The sequence below is a fragment of the Pseudophryne corroboree genome, chromosome 1 (assembly GCF_028390025.1).
Source record: "Pseudophryne corroboree isolate aPseCor3 chromosome 1, aPseCor3.hap2, whole genome shotgun sequence".
NCBI lineage: Eukaryota > Metazoa > Chordata > Amphibia > Anura > Myobatrachidae > Pseudophryne > Pseudophryne corroboree.
The window spans coordinates 578,483,561-578,502,646 of record NC_086444.1 but is presented as its reverse complement, the minus strand read 5'-3'; the positions used below and the strand labels follow the sequence as shown (position 1 = coordinate 578,502,646).

At 43.8% G+C, this 19,086-nt stretch overlaps 1 protein-coding gene across 2 annotated transcripts in view; it reads left to right on the top strand.

The window, feature by feature from the left end:
• The window catches only part of MUSK (muscle associated receptor tyrosine kinase), a 408,957-nt gene that overhangs the window by 234,321 nt on the left and 155,550 nt on the right, over positions 1–19,086 (top strand). The window contains exons 7-9 of one of the 2 annotated variants that reach the window (XM_063914218.1): positions 4,551–4,710; positions 7,010–7,016; positions 11,196–11,459. In XM_063914218.1, coding sequence (XP_063770288.1) covers positions 4,551–4,710; positions 7,010–7,016; positions 11,196–11,459 — 431 coding nt within the window. Of the gene's footprint in view, positions 1–4,550; positions 4,711–7,009; positions 7,017–11,195; positions 11,460–19,086 lie in introns of those variants that run through there. The other variant, XM_063914217.1, reaches the window with a different exon arrangement.

Sequence of the window (19,086 nt, the reverse complement as noted above, 5' to 3'; positions counted from 1 at the left end):
AATTCCTTAACCTATATTACCTCCAAAAATGAAGACTGCATTTATAAGAGCTCCAAAACTCAAACAGAACCTTTCACCCACTGTTCTAAGAAGTACACCCAAGAACAAAGGAGACTGACTCAACCTACAATCCAATTCTATCCCTGTGTTGGCTGTAAAGTTTATAAATTTGGGCCTGATCCAGAGGTGCAAACAACTCATGCGAGGCTGCGATTAATCACAGATTCTCAAGTGTGAAAATATGCAAATGCCAGTTTAAGCTTCCCCTTGTGTTCTTCCACGTGATCGACTGCACAATCTCTGCAATGTCCACTTTTGTTATCTGAGCATTGCTCAAGTGCACTGGTTGATTCAATCACTTGACCATTGAGGCACCATCATACAAACATTGGCTACTCAAGCAGCTTCTGGCTGGCTCAGATTCTCTTGTGTTACTTTCTTTAAAAATGGATGCTGTGACTGCAGTACTGCAAAAGAGATAGCAGCCGCATGCTGAAACATATCCATAACACTCCCATAACATGCCCCTGACATCTCCTCTGTTTGCAATGAATGAAAGCCACTTCCTAGTCTCCACCCTGAAAGGTCCAGGAATGCATTTGCCTTCTCAAGTAATCGATATTTCATAACCAACAAAATGCTCAAACATCGGCACTGGGTGTACCACTGAATTGGGCCCTTAGTGTGAGAACAATCAAATTTTTTCCTGCAGAGTTGGTACAACCATAATTGCCTGGTATGAGTGCAGCTGCGCAGTACCGTGATGCCTGGTGGCACATTGCGTACAATTGAATTCCCCCATTGTGTGCCAAAACGTTTTAACAATAAACACAATTACAACCCTTCTGGCCTTAAACTGATAGGCATTGAAATAATTTGGAAAGACTAAAGAGGTGTAGACAAACTCGAGAGTTGCACCAAGAGAAAATGTTGGATTTACCATCTTAAAACTCACACCCCACATGGTGTCAGATGTTATGCCTTGTAAATAATTGACACTTTAAAAAAAAAATCCGAGGAAGTCTTATGTATTTTACTGAAAAATCTGTATATTATGTCACTACAGTATTTTTCTATTTGTATTATCTTGGTTTCTTTATTTAAAAATATATATTGGTGTGTTCTTTGCACACCTATTGTCTTCTCACACAATATTTTGTTTAACTTCAATTATTTACATCATGGATGCAGATAGTAGGGGCAAGTGGGGCATGTGCCCTAGGTGACATACGGAGATGAGTGCCGCCAGGGGGTCTGTAGTTGCAGATGGGATGCTGCATAGCAGGGAAAGGAGAGGACTAGTATAGCATTATCCCCTTCCAGGGAACATGTTCTGCAGCAATAGGCTGCATGGCTCATGTTTTCCCTATCTCTCAAATGACAGCAGCAGCCTAAATGGCACCTTCCTGCTTTCTGGGCACTTCTGTGGAACAGATTCAATAGAAGAGATTTCCAACAGGTAAGTATTGGGGGTGGGGGGTATGGTTTATGGTAGGTAATACTAAGAATAAGGGGGTAAGGGGTTATCGATCTAATGGTCTTTTTATGAGGGATGTAATTATGAATTTAATACTGTCTGTATTATATGGGGTCACTAATGCTGTCTGTATTATGTGGGGGTCACTAATGCTGTCTGTATTATATGGGGGTCACTAATGCTGAAGGGCAAGGAAGAATTCTTGACAATGTGCTTGTCATCGGGAGCGATGGCTCAAACTCAAATACTGGCCGTCTAGCAGGTGTCATCACACTAATATAAAATACCTTGCACAGAAATTTTCAATGGGCAATATGCCTTCCTCATTTCAATGAAGTGCCACTTCATCGCCTCACGTTACTTGGTGGGCGAACAACTGTTTCTGAAAAAAATTTCAGGTCCTATAGGAGAGAAGCTTGCTGACTCTAAAAAAAAGCCAGTAGTTAGATTTTGCAAAATAGGTCCAGAACTTCCACATATTGACACAAGTGACCTAAGTACTGACCAAAAGTACCTCCTGGAGATATGGATAGCTATTTCTGCTAGCTCTATACCCGAAGATCTTGCTTACAGAGACCCGGAGCTGCTACATCATTCCAGATAGTTGACAGATGGAAATCGCACTCTTTGCTTGTACATTGCCACATCACGACCTTCAAGAAGCCTGGTAACAATTACAAATTACATTATGAAGGTATATGCCAGGCTTTGGTTACCTATTAAAAGAGAATGGCAAATAAGACACTCAAGCATACTTACCTGGAACGCTATACAATTCTAACAATACTTATCTGATCCTGCACGGCTAAAAGTCAATGAGGTCATCCAGACAAATGCTTACTTTTTGCATCCAGAAAATGTACTGGTCAGTATGCTGTTCGATGAATGGTCAGATATCAAATGTTTGGCTGGGAAAAGAATTATGAATGCTAGAGCCCAAGAAGATGCACAAAGTGTGAGACAGTTCCAAATTCCTACACTAAATTTCTGAGCCAAAGACTATACTGAGATCACTCACTGGAAAACAACTAAAGTGACTCCACCTCCGCTCCTCAGAGACATGTCTGAGTAAGAACTGATGTTGTCAGTCGCATTTGCATCACGTGGTTCAGTTTCCGTGCCACACACAGACCATTGAGAGGACTGTGAAGCTGGTTACCATGGCCACAGCATCTGTTTGTGGATTTAGAGCAAAAGATTGCATGATCAGAAATACTCTAAAATCAAGGGAGGAAATGACAAAATGTGCAAAACAGTCTTATTAAAAAGATGCTACAAAATAACTTACCATCTCTTTCTTCATGTATAGATGACACAACACATACATGTACTACATGCACAAACATTGTCTCTTGCTACATGGTTGGTTGGTTGGTTGGTTGGATGGGGTGGGGGGTGAGCCAAACTACAGCCATCTCCTCGCGATGGGTCTTGGATATTTTCTGGAAATATCTTCTGAAACTAACTAAGAGCTACAGGCTACGTAATATAACCAGAATTCTGCAGAATTATAGTCAAATTGAGCATCAAATGCATAATGTTTTATGTACATTTATTGCGGGTTTTGCCTATCAGGACCAAATTTGAAAACTTTGAGGTAATAATGGGAGCTGAAAATATTGACCTAGGATGACGAACCTTTGGCAATTAATTATTACCATGGGGTAGAACATTTTTCATATCCAAGCATTTTCGATTTCTAAAATCTGCCATTTTCACTACACACTAGGAAACATGGCCCCCTGTTCAGCTGCCAACTATGATCTTTGCACACTGCCTCTTGCCTCTGTGTAACACCTGTCTGATTAGCCCTCCTTTATAGATTGTAAGCTCTCATGAGCAGGGCCATCTTCCCTGGTGTGTTTTTAGTTTCCTCACTTATGCTATAACTAGCTTGCATGGGAGTTCCTGATTTTCACGGTTGTTCATATACATGAGTGTTAATAATTTGGTAAATCTATAGAGCGTATCAGTATGGGATACCGGTGCACAGGATGCCGACTGTCACTATACCGACAGTAGCATCCCATCCGCTAGAATGCTGGCAGCAGGGCGAACTCATTGAGGCTCCTTGTGGGCTCTCGCCACGCTGTGGGCACAGTTGCTCACTTTGCTCACCAAAGATTTTTTCTCCCTATATGGGTGTCGTGGACACCCACAGAGGGAGAATAATCTACCTCACCGGTATTCGGGCAGCGGAATTGTACCCCTTTTGGGATTCCGGTGTTGTCACCACCAGGATCCCGATGGTTGGTATGTTAAACACAGCCCCTTTAGAGATGTAAATGTGAGACATGTTAATGTAAGTAAATATTAATCCATGGTTCCTGGCGTTACCCGAGGAGCGCACGTAGCAGATGCGGTAAAAAGTAACGGACCAGTTTTGTAGTTTATTAAATTCTACACACTGGAGGTGCAATCCAAATTTTGACCGGATTGGGCGTTCTCGTTCACGCAACGTAAGCCATGCATCGGTAATTATGTCATTATGTCAACCCCCTTTTCATCCCCTTAGGGGAGGTTTATTAAAAAATACTAATAGTTTTCCAGCTTCCCACCTGTAGAATTCAGCTTCCTAACATATCAGGAAGTAAGAGAATTAGGGGGACATGTACTAAGCAGTGATAAAAGTGGAGAAGTGAGCCAGTGGAGAAGTGGCCCATGGCAACCAATCAGATGCTCTATATATGTTTATAGTATGCAAATTATAAATGTCACGTCAATTCTGATTGGTTGCCATGGGCCACTTCCCCACTTTTATCACTGCTTAGTACATGTCCCCCTTAGTGAAGAGTGAGTGAGTGAGTGAGTGAGTGAGTGAGTGAGTGAGTGAGTGAGTAAGGGTTTTCACATTTATATATGTCCTATCCATTACTACCAGTGGGTTCAGCTGACGCTGTTTTTCTGGGTAATATAACTGCCTATGCAGCAATGTTTATATAGATTGTATACTATAGTATGTTCTGCAATGTTTGGTACGGTAAGTATTTTGCACTTTGTTAATATTTCTGAACAGTATATTTCCAGCATATGAACTTAATTAATAGAATGTTGTGATTTTTTTGTTTACTAGGTTTCACCAGAGTCTATTGAGGACAATATCAAAGATGGGGTCATTTTCTCAAAGGTGCACATTTTAGCAACCAGGCCAGGACTGTTTACTTGTATGGCAGACAACAAGCACAGTGGTAGTTTTGGCACTGCAAAAGCTGCAGCAACAATTAGCATATCAGGTATGTCCAAGAAAATCATTTGTACCTAAAGTTTGGAGTCATACTAAAACACCAAATTGTTACTGCTGCATAGTATTGCAGATTATCTGAAATGATCATGCACTTGTTAAAGGGAAATAAAAAAAAAAAGAACAAAGAAAAATAGAAGAATGAAAGCAAGGGATAGAGAACAAGTGATGGGGTGCAGCATACCAAGTGGTTCTCCATATTGCTAGTTTCAGGGTGTTATGAATTTAGCGTGCCTGCATATAAGTGTGGTGCTTACAGCCCATCGGGAGAATGGTGGAAGAAAAATGCACTCCCCAACACTCTCCACTTGCCATGCGAGTCCATGACCCCACTTTTGAGGTTCCTACCCGCTGTTACGTATAAAAGTGGAGGTCTCTAGTCTTCACAGACTTTTCCACAACCACCGTTTTATGCAGAAAGAAGTTTGAGCAGAGCTCTGGTTACTCCCATTGATATCACTGGCACTCTGTACACACCAGTTACCTCACGGAGGGCTAGGCTGTATAGCTTAGAGCAGCCCCTCCTCCACTTGATACTACAGTGGGGTAAGAACTGCTAGCAGGCTTGTATTGGAAGCGCTATATGAGGCGGAACGTACCTTCCGTCTCACCCTGACACCAGGAAGAAGTCTTGGCTGCAAAGCAGATGCAAAAAATTGTGACTTCACCATCAGAACCAGGATAGGTGGCAGAAAAATATGCTCACTCTGCCTGATTTTGTAGCTTTGATTACCTGCTTTGCTTCTGGTGTCTTAAACTGCTATTTGTCTGTATCCTGGAATGTCGAGCCCCTATTTGGAAAAGAGATGGGTACTAAACACTTCCTAAACAGCCTAATACTCCAGGCCTGCCACATTACACTAATTGCCCCCACCAGCCATCACATTGAATTAACAACCCCACTACATAACCTTAATAACCCCCACTAGCACCTAATATATTAAATTAATACCAACTCACACAAACACACTAAACATTAATACTACCATTTCACACACATTACTATGATCCACACACATATTACATTCATTATAATGACACACATTTTACATTACTACTGTGTGACATACATGAATTTTACATTACTATGACATAAGGGGAAAGGCCAGACACCATTTAGAACTAAAATGCCAGAACTCAGCACAACTGTCCGTGTAGTTTTTCCCAGAAGTCAACAGGCTAGTGTGGTCCCCTTCTGTCACATGGTTCTTGTGCTTTTCACATCATGCATTCATGCTAGATACCGTATGCTACTTGCTAATTTAGATTAAGCCAGCAATGATTGCATTGTGTACAGGCAAAGCACAACACTCAGCTCTCAGTCTGCATAGGAATGATTGGACAGGGGCATCACTATCTATTTCTACACCCGGTCTGGTGGACATCCCCAATGCGGCCTGACCCTCATTTGTATCACTCCAGGAGACTGTCTGCAGTGTCATCCACACTGTTACAGTGCTGCACCCAGCTCCTGTCACTGAGGAGGAGCCGGCAATTTGGTGCCACCGCTTGGCGGGTGACACCTGGGTGTGGCCCGCAGCCTCCTAGTGACACCACTGTTAACCAGTGTTATGATAGCAGAGTAAAGTGAACCTCATTCAGTGTTATAATCACATATTGCCCCATGTAGAGTAGCACGGATAACCAACCATTATATAGTTTTCAAGCAGGTTTAGAGCAGGAAATAAATTAACTACAGTAGAATAAATGGATGGGATTCATTTTGTGTGAAGAATACCTTTAAAATGAGTGATTTATCTGAAATTGTACATCTTTAGGCATATCCATTTATCCATTCTATATATATATATATATATATATATATATATATATATAATAATTAATAGTATGGTCTATGTCAGTCTGGGCCAATGTAGGTCCAGGAAAACACGGGTAGCCAGCACACCAATTATATGCAAAAAACATTTATTGCTGTTTGGGCATACAAAACCAATGCAGATTCAGCATAAGTTTCTAAATTTCAAGAGATTGCAGTCATTAATAAGGGTATAAGAATAGTCACCCATTCCGCAATAATGCAAGGGTTTCAACAAGTCACCCATTATAAAGGCAACAATATTGTTTCAATGGTATTGCAGTCCTGGAGAAAGGTGGCAATACCACCGAAACGATATCGACCAGCTTATTTAAAAATTATTATCAGTGTTTATAGAATGAGTTGCAGCCTCAGAAAATATGTCAACATTAATGAACTTACAGTACATTAACTATTCTTTTCTTCTTCCCCTAATGGTATTTTTCTGTGACTGGATTACCACTGTTTCCTATAGAATGGAGGTAGGACATTTTTCTGTATTAATGTTTTAAATATGTTTTACAGTATATTCTTTGAAATGAATGAATACAAAGTGAAATAATTTAAATGATGTAATGAATAGCTTGCAAACCCATTAAGTCATCTGGCACAAGTTGTACAGTGTTATGTAATATTTTCCCTTACTGTCTACCAAATTTTACAAACAGCAGACGTGAGGATTTGGTGAGTCATGAATGTACAACTAAGGGCCTAATGCAGAGGTACACACAGACCATGTGCAGCTGCAATTCCTCACGGGTTCTCATTCTCAAGTGCAAAAACATGCAAATACCAGTTTTGCTTTGTGCACTATCATGCACGGGCTGAGCAAACCCTGTGATGCCCACTTTGCCTGCATAAGCAATGCTCAAGTGGGCCGGGGAATCCAATTACACACCATTATACCTGGCGCAGAGTCTCCCTTATAAGTTTCTTAAGATAGGGCCACTGAGGCTGAGGTGCTGCAAACAAGATCGCAGCCGCATGCTGAATCACACCCCTGACCAAGGGTGTATTAAGAAAAGAGGGGACCCGTGGGCAGTCTCCGACCGGGTTCCCCCCTCTCTAGCAGGCAGTGACAGTGGCTCTGAGCACTATGTGGTGCGCAGCTCTCCAGGGAAATGGCGTGATGGACATTTTCTAAGCAATTTTCGCTACTGCGCATGCCTAAAATGCAGGAGGATGGCCACTGTGCCATTTTCCTGAAGACCTGTGCATCACCTAGTGCTGTCACTGCGCTGCCTCCGGGCTCCGGAGAGATAAGTATTGAAAAAATGGGTGCAGTGTGTGCGGTGTGGGCCCCTCTGGACCAAGCGGCCTGTGTGCACTGCACACACTGCAACCATTATAGATACTCTACTGCCCATAACACTCCAATAACACACCCATGGCATCTCCTCTTTTATCAAAGACTTTATAAAACACAGAAGCCGTCTCATGTAATACTTATGCGTGTGCAGTAGGGGTTTCCTAGACTTACTGAGCATGTGCAGTAGCAAAAAAATTGCTCAAACATTGGTACTGCGTCCACCTCTAACAGGCCCTACATTTTATGTCTCCTCTTTCCCAGTAAAATAGTATTTATCACAAGCTTAGATGAACTGTACTTACTTTATAAATACTTGGCTAGTGGAGTGCAGTCTCAGATATTGCACATTTCCCTAGAGATGATAACGCTTGTAAACTATTTAATAGAAATTCCAGACACACAAAATAAATTAGTGATTTACATTATCAAAAAAGAAAATAAAACACTGTCACAAATATATTGTCATTTCAATATCATTTTAAAACACATTTTCTAGCCTAGACCTGCATCATGTACAATGCAGCTGATGTTTGCGTCTATTTTCTTACATGCACTAAAAATAAGTTAGAATCCAACTTTTTCTTGAGCATCATGTTTTTGATCCCTATTAAACTGTGTCTGTAAAGAAGTTTTGAAAATACTAACATTGTATGGCAGCTTGTGTCAAAGCCTAATTGCAACCAGGGTGTAACTAGCTGTTTGTGGGCACCATCGCATGTACATACCTCCCAGCTGTGCCCCATATTCAGCGAGACAGTCCCATTTTATAGGACTGTCCCATCCGTGGGCCACAGTGTCCTGCAGTTGGGGAACACACACCGGTGCTCTCTGTTGATCTGCACAGAGCAGTTGGTAAGCAGTGGGTGAATAGACACTGTGTACATGCACACAGCATCTATTCACAGTGCAGGGAGAGCCTGGGGGCGTGCCTAGCATCTCGGAGAGTGCTGGGCACGCCCCCACAGTGATAGGCCACAGCTCCGCCCCATTACCCGAGGCTCTGCCTCCTTTGCGGACGCTAATGTTGAGAGGTATGCATGTATCACCAAAGGGCAGTGGTGCAAGTAGAAATATTTTCTTAGTGGTACTGAGTGTCAAAAAATGGGCGTGACCATGTGTTGTGAGGGGGCATAGCCACATGCTGCTAGTGGGAGTGGCTACATGACACTAGCGGCGTGGCCACATGACACAGCCCATTTTTTTTTTATCTAGAGGCAAGGCTAAAAATATATAGTAATGCCTCCAGTATATTAGAAATAAAATATATAGTGATATCTCCAATATAATAGAAATATATAGTAATGCTCCCAATTTAATAACAATATATAGTAAATAATGCCTCCATTATAACAGGAAAATACAGCCATTGTGGCACTCCCAGTAACCCTGACAAAGTGGGAGGAGCCGTCATGCTGCCAAGCACCATGGTTATGTGGCTTTGTGGCACATTATAATTGTGGTAATGGCAAAGTGTGTGGTAGTGGGTACTGCGTACCCGCTGCCAAATTCTTAAGGGTACTCCGTACCCGAGCGTACCCGCATACTTGCACCACTGCCAAAGGGTAATACAAAAACACATAACTACACAAGGGGTTTTGGGCCTGTTTAAGAGCTGCAAGCAGTGTTGATGATTTATTGTTTGCCACTGTGCATGCACCAATGACACGCTGCGCATGCAAAGTGAATGATTAGCGATTGCAAATGCATAGAGGATGTATTTGCTAAGTGAGTGACATGTAGTCAGCATTTGGGGGAGGTAATGGGGGATGACTAGAAAAATACAGACTTGTCGGACTGTTTCCTGTCATTCCCTAGTTATCCACTGCGAATCCATTCGCAACTGGAGAGAGTTCTGGGTATCTTAGGAAAGCCACTCTGTCTGAGACAGCATGGGATTGCTCAGAGGTCCAATGTTCCGACTGATTATGTACCTGCTTATGTACGTGAGCAGTGTATGTGAGGCACTGGCAGTGGGCGTCTCTGTGCACAAGGCAGTGGCTGAGTCATTAGCATATTTTCGCCAGTCCATTGTGAACAAAATCGCAGCTGCGCATGCAACTGCATGTACCTCTGTATCAGGCACTCACAGAGGTGTGGAACCTACAGTAGCTGCACCCCCTGTTGCAATGCTAGTTGCACCCTTATTTTCAGCATAAAGTAACAAAAAGACATACTACTTCTTAGAAAGCTCAAGTAAAATGTCTCTGTCTTATAGCTTTCTCCTTAATTTCCTGTAATCCTTGGGGTGATTAAAAGCTCCTGTGACACTGAGCTCATGTAATCATTGAGAGCCAGTGTAGTGACAGCAGGCATATTATATCACTGAATGTTTCTCAAGAGCTATGCTCCTGCCAATGCAGCAGTCATTATTGTTCACTAGTATGCAGAGCTGCTCAGCAGATAGCTCACTATAGACCTAATTCAGCGGTGGACAGTGTGGTGCGACTTTTTACGCAAAGTAACAAATTATAGGCACATCCATTGGGCATCTTTGTTCGAATACATTTGCACTCCTGCTGTGTAATACGACTCAGTATTATTATTTTATTATTATTATTTTATATATAAGGCGCCACAAGTGTTTTGCAACGCCGTACAAAGGACAGTACAGGGAGACAAAACTTAGCATTACAGTAAATAAATAACAAAAATAGAGTACAGGTAACAAGGAGCACCACAATTCTCAAGACATAATACAGCTAAGATGTAAGTAGCGAGTGAGTAATCATTGTACTACTTGGGGCTGGCGGCCATAGATAGAGATGAGCCTTTACCAGCAGGAGAAAAAGCTGGTCGCTGAGTGGGAGAGAGCTGTGAGGGAAATGTGTTGAGAAGAGGGCTGAGACAACAAGAGGAAAGAGGGCCCTGCTCTGAAGAGCTAACAATCTAGTGGGAAGGGGCAGACAGATGACATGAGGTGCAAGCAAGCGGGAGGTAGCTTGATGGCAGGATGTAAGCAAAGCATAGATGGTCAAGGCATGAGGCAGAGGGATGGAGGAGCAGCCTCAGGACTAGGTTATGCATCAGAAGGGTACACTTTGATGAATAGGTGGGTTTTCAAAGCCTGTTTGAAGCTTTGCAAGGTTGGGGAGAGTTTAATGGAGTGGGGGAGCACGTTCCAATGAAGGGGTGCAGCACAGGCAAACTGTAGCAACTGCATTTAGCGACTGTATTTACTTCCACCTCTGAATCAGGCCCTTTATGTTGCCATGTGTAAATGAGAATATAAAAGTAGCCATACTTCTGTAACATACAGATGTAACATTTGTTAAATTGTATGCTCTCTTTTAAGATAGGAGTTAAATGTGCTATAACATAAGTGACAGGTCCATCTCTCTAACTCTGTTATCAGGCTTTACAAAGGAGATACAGGCTACTGCAGCACCTATAGAGGGGATATATGCAATGCTATGCTCACAAAGGATTCATTGGTTTTCTTTAATACGTCTAATGCTGAACCAGAAGAGAGCCAGGAGATGCTCGCTCAGACAGCCTGGAGTGAACTGAAAACAGTCAGCCCCCTTTGTCGACCTGCAGCTGAGACTCTTCTGTGCAACCTCTTTTTCCGTGAGTGCAACCCAACAGGAGATGGCCCAGTTCCAAAGCCAATATGCAGGTACTACTGTGTGTATGTGATGAAGAGGTGTTCTTGGAGTTATTTTTCAAAAGACAGTACATTATTATCATCATCCTGTAATTCTTCACCATTTATTATATTCAGGGCTCAAAGTGGTCCTGGAGAGGTGGTGGAACTAATTTACCCCACCACACCTCCCCCCTCCCCCCCCCCCCCCCCCCCCCATTTACCACCCTCTCCCTTAAGCGGAGCCAGTGCTAGAGTTTTCAGCACCCCCTGCAAACTATAAATTAGAGCCATACTTTCGAAAAGGACTTTGCTCTCTCAAAGAAGCAGCTTTTCTGTTGGAATAAATGTGCAGGGCATTAGAGGTGGTGAAACTAGTCCCCCCTAAAATTACAGGTGGTGGAACTAAGTTCCACCTCATCGTCATCCCCCACTTTAACCCCTGATTTATATTTAATTACATTAGGTAAACCATTCATACCACATATTTATAATACGCATTTAGACTGACACTTTTACCTGTGAAGGGTGCAAGTTGCCATTGCAACAGCATGTAATCCTCGAGAACAACACCCGAACTTACGCCTCTTACGGCACCTTCTAGTGCTGGACTCACACATTTTTGCTGGCGGTCCTATGGGGCTGGGGCAGAAATCTGCGAGTCTGTGGTACCATAAGTGCGGCATATAGCTGCACTTACTCGCACCCGCAAATTAATCTCAGGCAATTGGAATCCCCCCATAGTGTCATATACCTTAGGAAATAACCAAGTAATTACAGAGTGTTTGCAAAAATTCAGGCATGTAAGGCCAGGTAGAAATAACTTTACCTTGGCACATATCTAAATCAGAGACTGTACTAAACCATCTTACAGTAAATGTTCTTATTATATCGTACAGTTATATAAAATTACATGAAAATGAAATGCAAAGTAATGGAGTCCTCCTCCTCCTCCTCCTCCTTTTCCTATCTGCGCCAGACAAGGTCATCCACATGTCTTGCAACATAAGAGGCTGGAAGTGGTCATCGCTGACATCAGAGGCCCTCCTTAAAAACACCTGGGCACACCTGCAATTTTTCAGACACACCCAGAAAACAGCTCCCTATCAGTCAAACAGCAGTCTTTTAATAATCGTCTGGATTGCGATTCGCAAATATAGCAGCTCAACCTGAATAAGACACACAATGCAAAAGAATTAACCATCCCATTGCAGTGAAACCACAGAGAGTAACAGTTATGGGCCCTACACAGGCCGCTGAGGTGCCTGACAGCCGATACAGCCGACGGACGACCCGGTGGCGGGGGGAGGAGTCATGGGGGGAGTGAAGTTTCTTCACTCCCCACGTCACCTGGCCCCATAGCTCTGCATGCTAATATGGACAATATTGTCCATATTGGCTTGCATGCATAAATGAGCCGGCACCAAAGATGAACGAGTGTGGGGCCGCGCATTGTTCATCGTTGGTGCATACACACTGAAAGATATGAACGATATCTCGTTCATTAATGAACGAGATCGTTCATATCTTTCAGTGTAATTGGTAAATGTGTAGGGCCCATTACATGGGGAATGGTAGGGCAACTAGCTGTGGCTTGTATAAGAATGCAGTTGTGAGTTGCAGGTGGAAGGCACAACAGATCTCAAAGATCCTGTACCCATCGTATAGGCGAGTGGTGTCAGGATCGCTGAAGGAGAACATGAAACAAGACACTAGATGTCAAGCAAAATCATTTAGTGTATGTACTTCTATAGAATAGTATTGGGATTTTAATGTCCCTGTTATAACATGCCAAGAATCAGTGGCTTCTGTAAACTGCCACTTAATTATTTTGCCCCATGGTCTCTAAAGAGGATATGCTACTAATCTCCTGTATTTGATATATGTATGTCATGGTGAAGGTTAAAATGCTTTCTACATATCTACAGATCAGTATCTTAATGGCTTCTTTACAATAAAAGGAAGTGAGCACTTGGAGACATATTTAGACAGGTTGACTACTGTATGTTAAATTAATGAGTGAACTTAACTAGATAATGTTTAGCCATATTTCATTTACAGAACCATTAAAACAGAATAGCTATTGTCATGAGATCACTGTCTACATAGTAGGAAGAGAGCGAGAGAGAGAGAGAGAGAGAGAGAGAGAGAGAGAGAGAGAGTATTACCAACAGACTCCAATATTGTGCATGGTTGCATGGTTTTCCTGCTCATCAGTGGTACTGTAGATGATGTTAAAATAAAAAAAAAAGGTCCTGATTCAGAGGTGGACACAAAGCAGTAGCAGATGCGGTTTTTGTCTTACTCTCCCACTACACGTAAGGGAGCTTCTCAGGTCTAGTCTCTCCTTTTCCACTGTCCCAGACTCAGAACCCTCTTCTCCCTGGGGGCTGGTTCTTGAAATTACCACCTCGAGCAGTTAGAATCAAACTAGCTCAGTTATACTCACAGTCGCTTAGAGTGGACGGGCTATAGGGCAACAGTGCACACTCATTGGATGGTAGCACTCGACCCCATGGTAAAATGCCAGGATTAGTCTCTGCTGATTATGGTCTTTATATTTATCTACTGAATATGCAACAACCTGGGATTGGCAGGTGTCTAAGTGGTTGTAAGATGTATCACAGGTGCTCGGTGTCTATGTGACAGACCCTTTCCCTAAGATGTTTCCCACCATACCTTGTTCATTGTACCTTGCTCAGGTAGAATAGATTGATATGCAACAATGATTCACTGACAGCAATTTTCAACAGGAAGTTTCTTTTATTGTGCCACAAAGAACTCTGGATTAAAGATGATGATTATTTTGTAAAAATAGCAATCACAATATTAAGCATGAATTAAAGAAGACAAGAAAATCAGATTTGACTACAGATCACAATACACTGGAACATTCATTAATTCAGTGGTTCAATCAGTCTAATCACAGAAACATGTATATTCCAAGAAAATAAGACAATAATGAGGACAATGAAGAAAATTATTAACAAGATTGTTTCAATGGCAATCACTATATTTTTAACTATCCCTGATAAGAATGTCCCAATCTTCATTAGCAATTTACGTTGGAGCTCTTGGTTCCTAGAGTGCCACAATAGTGTAATGGGGGTGATGGCACTTGTGAAGCAATATTAATCCTGGGTTTTATTAGTACAAATGTCACTAGAGGTCATTCCGACCCGATCGCATGCTGCACTTCTACACAGCCGTGCGATTGGGTCGGAAATGCGCATGTGCAGCGGCCGCATTGCGCAGGCGCATTGTTGCCCGGTGACAGCAGAAGCGCTGCAAATGAAGAAAGCAGTCGCAGCCGCAACCTCAAGAATATTGACAAGAGGAAGTCATTCCGGGGCGTCAACTGACCAATTTCTGGGAGTGGTGCGGTGAACAACGCAGGCGTGTCCAGGCGTTTGGAGGGCGGATGTCTGACGTCAATTCCGGGACCTGCATCGCTGGATCGATCGCACAAGGTAAGTAACTCTTACCCTGGTCTACTTCTACACAAAACTTTTTTTGCATAGCAGGGCTGCACAAGCATTTGCAGCCTTGCTATGCAAAAAAGCCCTCCCCCATAGGTGGTGTCTAGTTGATCTAGCAATGCAACTTTCTCTGTAATAAGTATTCCTTGAATAAATAACACAGTTTTTACTCTTTAAAGCAGCTCAATGTCTCTCCCAAGTTCCTCTCACAAGTAATGTCTTTGTCCTGGCAACTTTGTTCAAGTAGGAGCTAATCTGTGGGGTTTTCTATTAAGGGCCTGGTAGCACCCCTTCTCTCCACGCCAGTATGTGTGTGACAAATGTACAATTGGGTCTAGCACTCACCTGCTTGCAGTCCACAACACAGTCTTTGTTAACTCACTCTGAACCTCCCAGGTTATTCTGCTCTCTTTCTGGACCTGTCACAGTGGTTTTCAGCTTCTCAAGATGGCCATGGCATCCTCACATCTGCATAGGCCTGGCGGTGTCCAGTCACCGGCTCCAATGTCTCACGCCCACTCTCCCGGTTCTTTGCACTCATGGAAGCACCCCCCTGCTCTAGCTCTGCAGCGCTTCTCTTTACTGCCCTGCGTGAACACCCGGTTTGCTTTGTTCAGTTTCTCCTGCTCTGCTCCTCATAACACATCCAGGTCCTTCAATGGCTTCTTTCCAACTCCTCCCTTTTCTTCCCACAAGGCTCAATGCTCTGTCTCTCTCTGTGTTTAATCAGCTCTTGCCACCTCACCAGTACTGGACACGTGACCTGACTGCAGTCCATCATTTAACCCCTGCTGTACCAACATAAGATTCTCCAGGTTGCAAACACTTATTTCCATTTTTAAAGGGGCACACACAATTTTCTGGGGGGCCACACATATGAATTGAAAAAAATCTCAGCCTCTCTGTAGCAGTAACTATTGACTGCTTGTACTGGCAATAAAATGAAAGAGCAAATGTAAAATGTTACAGTGAAAGGTAAGGTAAGCGTTGTAATGGCTGTCTGGCAAGTAGTATACTGTAGGGTCTGATTCAAAGATGTATGCAATATGGAATGCAGACACAGTGGAGCGATGTTTCACTACTGCACATGCGCCAAAGTCAGTATGTATGCACAGAGGATTTATTTGCAAAAGTGAGTGACAGGTAGTCATCGTTTGGGGGAGGTAAAAGGGGAGTGGCTAGAAGAACTCAGGCATGTTGGGACTGTTTTGTAGGTGAGCAATAGTCAGCCACTGCGAATTTGTATGTAGCTTTAGAGGTTCATTCTTACACAGCACAGGGTTGCCAGAGGTTCCATGGTGCAATTGATGGATGATGCTATTGGGTGTATGCACAAGATGGCATCTGAATCATTAACATATTTTCACAAGTCCGCTGTTTACGAAATAAGCACAAAATCGCAGCTGCGCATGTAACTTTGCATCATGCCATACTGGATGTTGGGCAAGCGCATGACTCAGCAGTCCATCGTTGGCAGCGTTAGGCTGCCAGCAGCAGAGCGGAAGCTGTCACTGAGGAGGGAGACAGTGCTAAACCTCGCCGGAGAGGTAAGTAATGCTGTATAACAGCTGTATATTCATTAGTATTGCAGTGATACTAAATGGAATATGCCACTCGTATTAAGATTCATTGATAAATGGGGACCTAGGTATGAATTTATTATAACTCTGTAGCTTGTATGCTGTGGTGTATGGCAACAACACCTGCAGCTGTTGAAATCAATAGCTGCAGGTGTCGGAACGGTTGATGCAGCTGACCGTTCATATATTTGCCTTGCATATTGGCATACTATCTTGCAGATAGCAGCCCCAATATGACACCCTGTCACTCAGCACACTATCCCGCATTCATACATGAGGGAGAAGCGGTATCAATGCACATAATGTTGCTGATACCGCTTCTCTCTCATAACAAGCTTTCATAGGTCCTAATTCAGATATGTACAGTATGCAAACCTGATGGTTTACCTACAACTCCGAAGTTGGTTGAACTAAACGTGCAGATCGAGGTTATGCGTCATAAAACATAGTGTTGCTGTAGACGTCATGTTGGCGACAGTCTGCTGTTATTTGGGGGTGGGGAGGAGGCAGCGACGAGAAGCGTTTTAAAAACGTGTCAGCCCTATTTTGTATGTGTGCAGAGGCCAGGGTCTGCGTCTTCCGATGCAGCTTCACTAGCCCCACACGCATGAAAACACTGGCGATCCTGCCTAAGCTGAGGGTTCATGTAGATGATCCGATGCTGTATTTTTGGACGCAGCAGCAGATCACAAAAGTCAGCATTGGGGTCTTTGTACAACAGACGCCTCCTGCTGCTTTCGCATATTTGATCACAGTCGCCGCGTACAGAGACGCAGCAGATGCACAATACCGTTTATCTCTGAATTAGGCCCATACAGTAGTTCAGTAGGGTGGTATTCATGTGACCGCCGGTCAGCTGACCGACAGTCACATGACCTCCTCCGTGAGCCCGACGGCTCACTATCCCGATGGTCGGCATGCCGACCAACAGGGACTATTTCCACTCGTGGGTGTCCACGACACCCATAGAGTGGGAATAGAACCCGTGGCGACCGCAGGTCGCCACCGAGCCCGCAGCGTGGCGAGCACAGCGAGCCCGCAAGGGGCTTGCTGCACTCGCCCCTCCCCGCCGGGATCCCGGCGTCGGTATGCTGCCGGGATCCCGGCGTCGGTAAGGTGACCGGCGGTCAGGAGACCGCCGGTCACCAGTACTACACCCGTTCAGTATGCTGCAGGGAAACTTTAAGACACACAGTTATTCTTTTAAAACAATTAACTACGTGTACATTTGTACAAAGTCTAAGATGCTCAATGTTTCACCAGAAAGTAATGGAAAAGTTATTAACATTAAAATGTAAATGATCTTATTATTCATTTTGGGAACAAGAGCAACACATTATTTTGTAATACAGCATAAAGCTGGGGAAAGTGAAATTCCAATTGCAGCATACAGTATGTGTCTAGCCTTAGTTAAATATTAAACATACATCATGTTAGCAATCTGATATAACTATCATTAGAATATTTTCATTGTTATAGTTGCAGTGAATGCTTTTCTCTCTGAGAATTCTCACTTTTCACCAGTTCTGCCACTTCCCGTTGTGCGGCATATTTATCACAATCAGCATTTCAGATGTAGCTGGGATGTGATAAATTTGCGCAAAAATGCAGTGCAATAATTAATTACATTGCAGGGATGTATCAATTATCACATGCAGGGACAGAGCTTGCTAGAAAGCTGTCCTTGTGAATACTGTTGCTAAACTGCTCAGGGTATTTTTCACGAAAAATCCCCCGGGGAGTCTAACCATGCCGCCAGCTACCCCCCCCCCCCCCCCCACACACACACACACACACACACACACACCCTTACCTGCACCAAGAAACGGTGATCTGTGAGTTATGGTCAGCTGATCTCCAGTGTTGCTGTTTTGTCCCCTGTCATCAGTAAAGTGAACAGATGACAGGGTCACAGCAGGAGCATAAGAACAGATGACTGAAGCTCACCGATCACCACTCCTTGGGTGCCAGTAAGTACTCTTTTTTTTTTTTGTAAACAGCGTGATCGGCTTGTGTGTGGCATAACTACTGCCCCCGCAGTTCCCGCCGTGGCATGGGGGCACAGCCACTCCGGAGTTTGAGTGACAAGCCTGGGCTTGGCTGACATATTTTCTGCCCAATTAGACTGAGATGTGGTCGGCTCTCCACTGCTTCTGGTGACATACGTACATGTGTGTGGGAGGGTGGGTATGCCCGGCACGTGGAGCGGTGTGCAGACCGAGAGAGGAGAGACAGAGGCTGTCAGGGCAGGCTGAGTTGCTGCTGCTGCTGCTGCGGCGGTGGTCCCGTGACTCCCGCCGCCTGGCCCCAGGAAGAACTTGCAGTGCTTGGAGAGTTGGTGAGACTCAGACTGTCACTGACTGATAAACACAGACTGACTATCTCAGGCAGTCTGTGTGTAATACGTAGTCACCATGCGGAGCTCCATAGAGTGAGCAGGCATTGAGGGGCGAGTCAGTCTCTCTCTGTCTACACTCCAGCATGATGTGGTGCTGCTGGTGTGTATGGAGAGAGGCTGGCTGAGCCCCCAGGCCAAGACCATCTACCTAGCGCGCCGGCACCTAAAGGTGTGTACACACGGTGAGATATTTTCTTTCGATT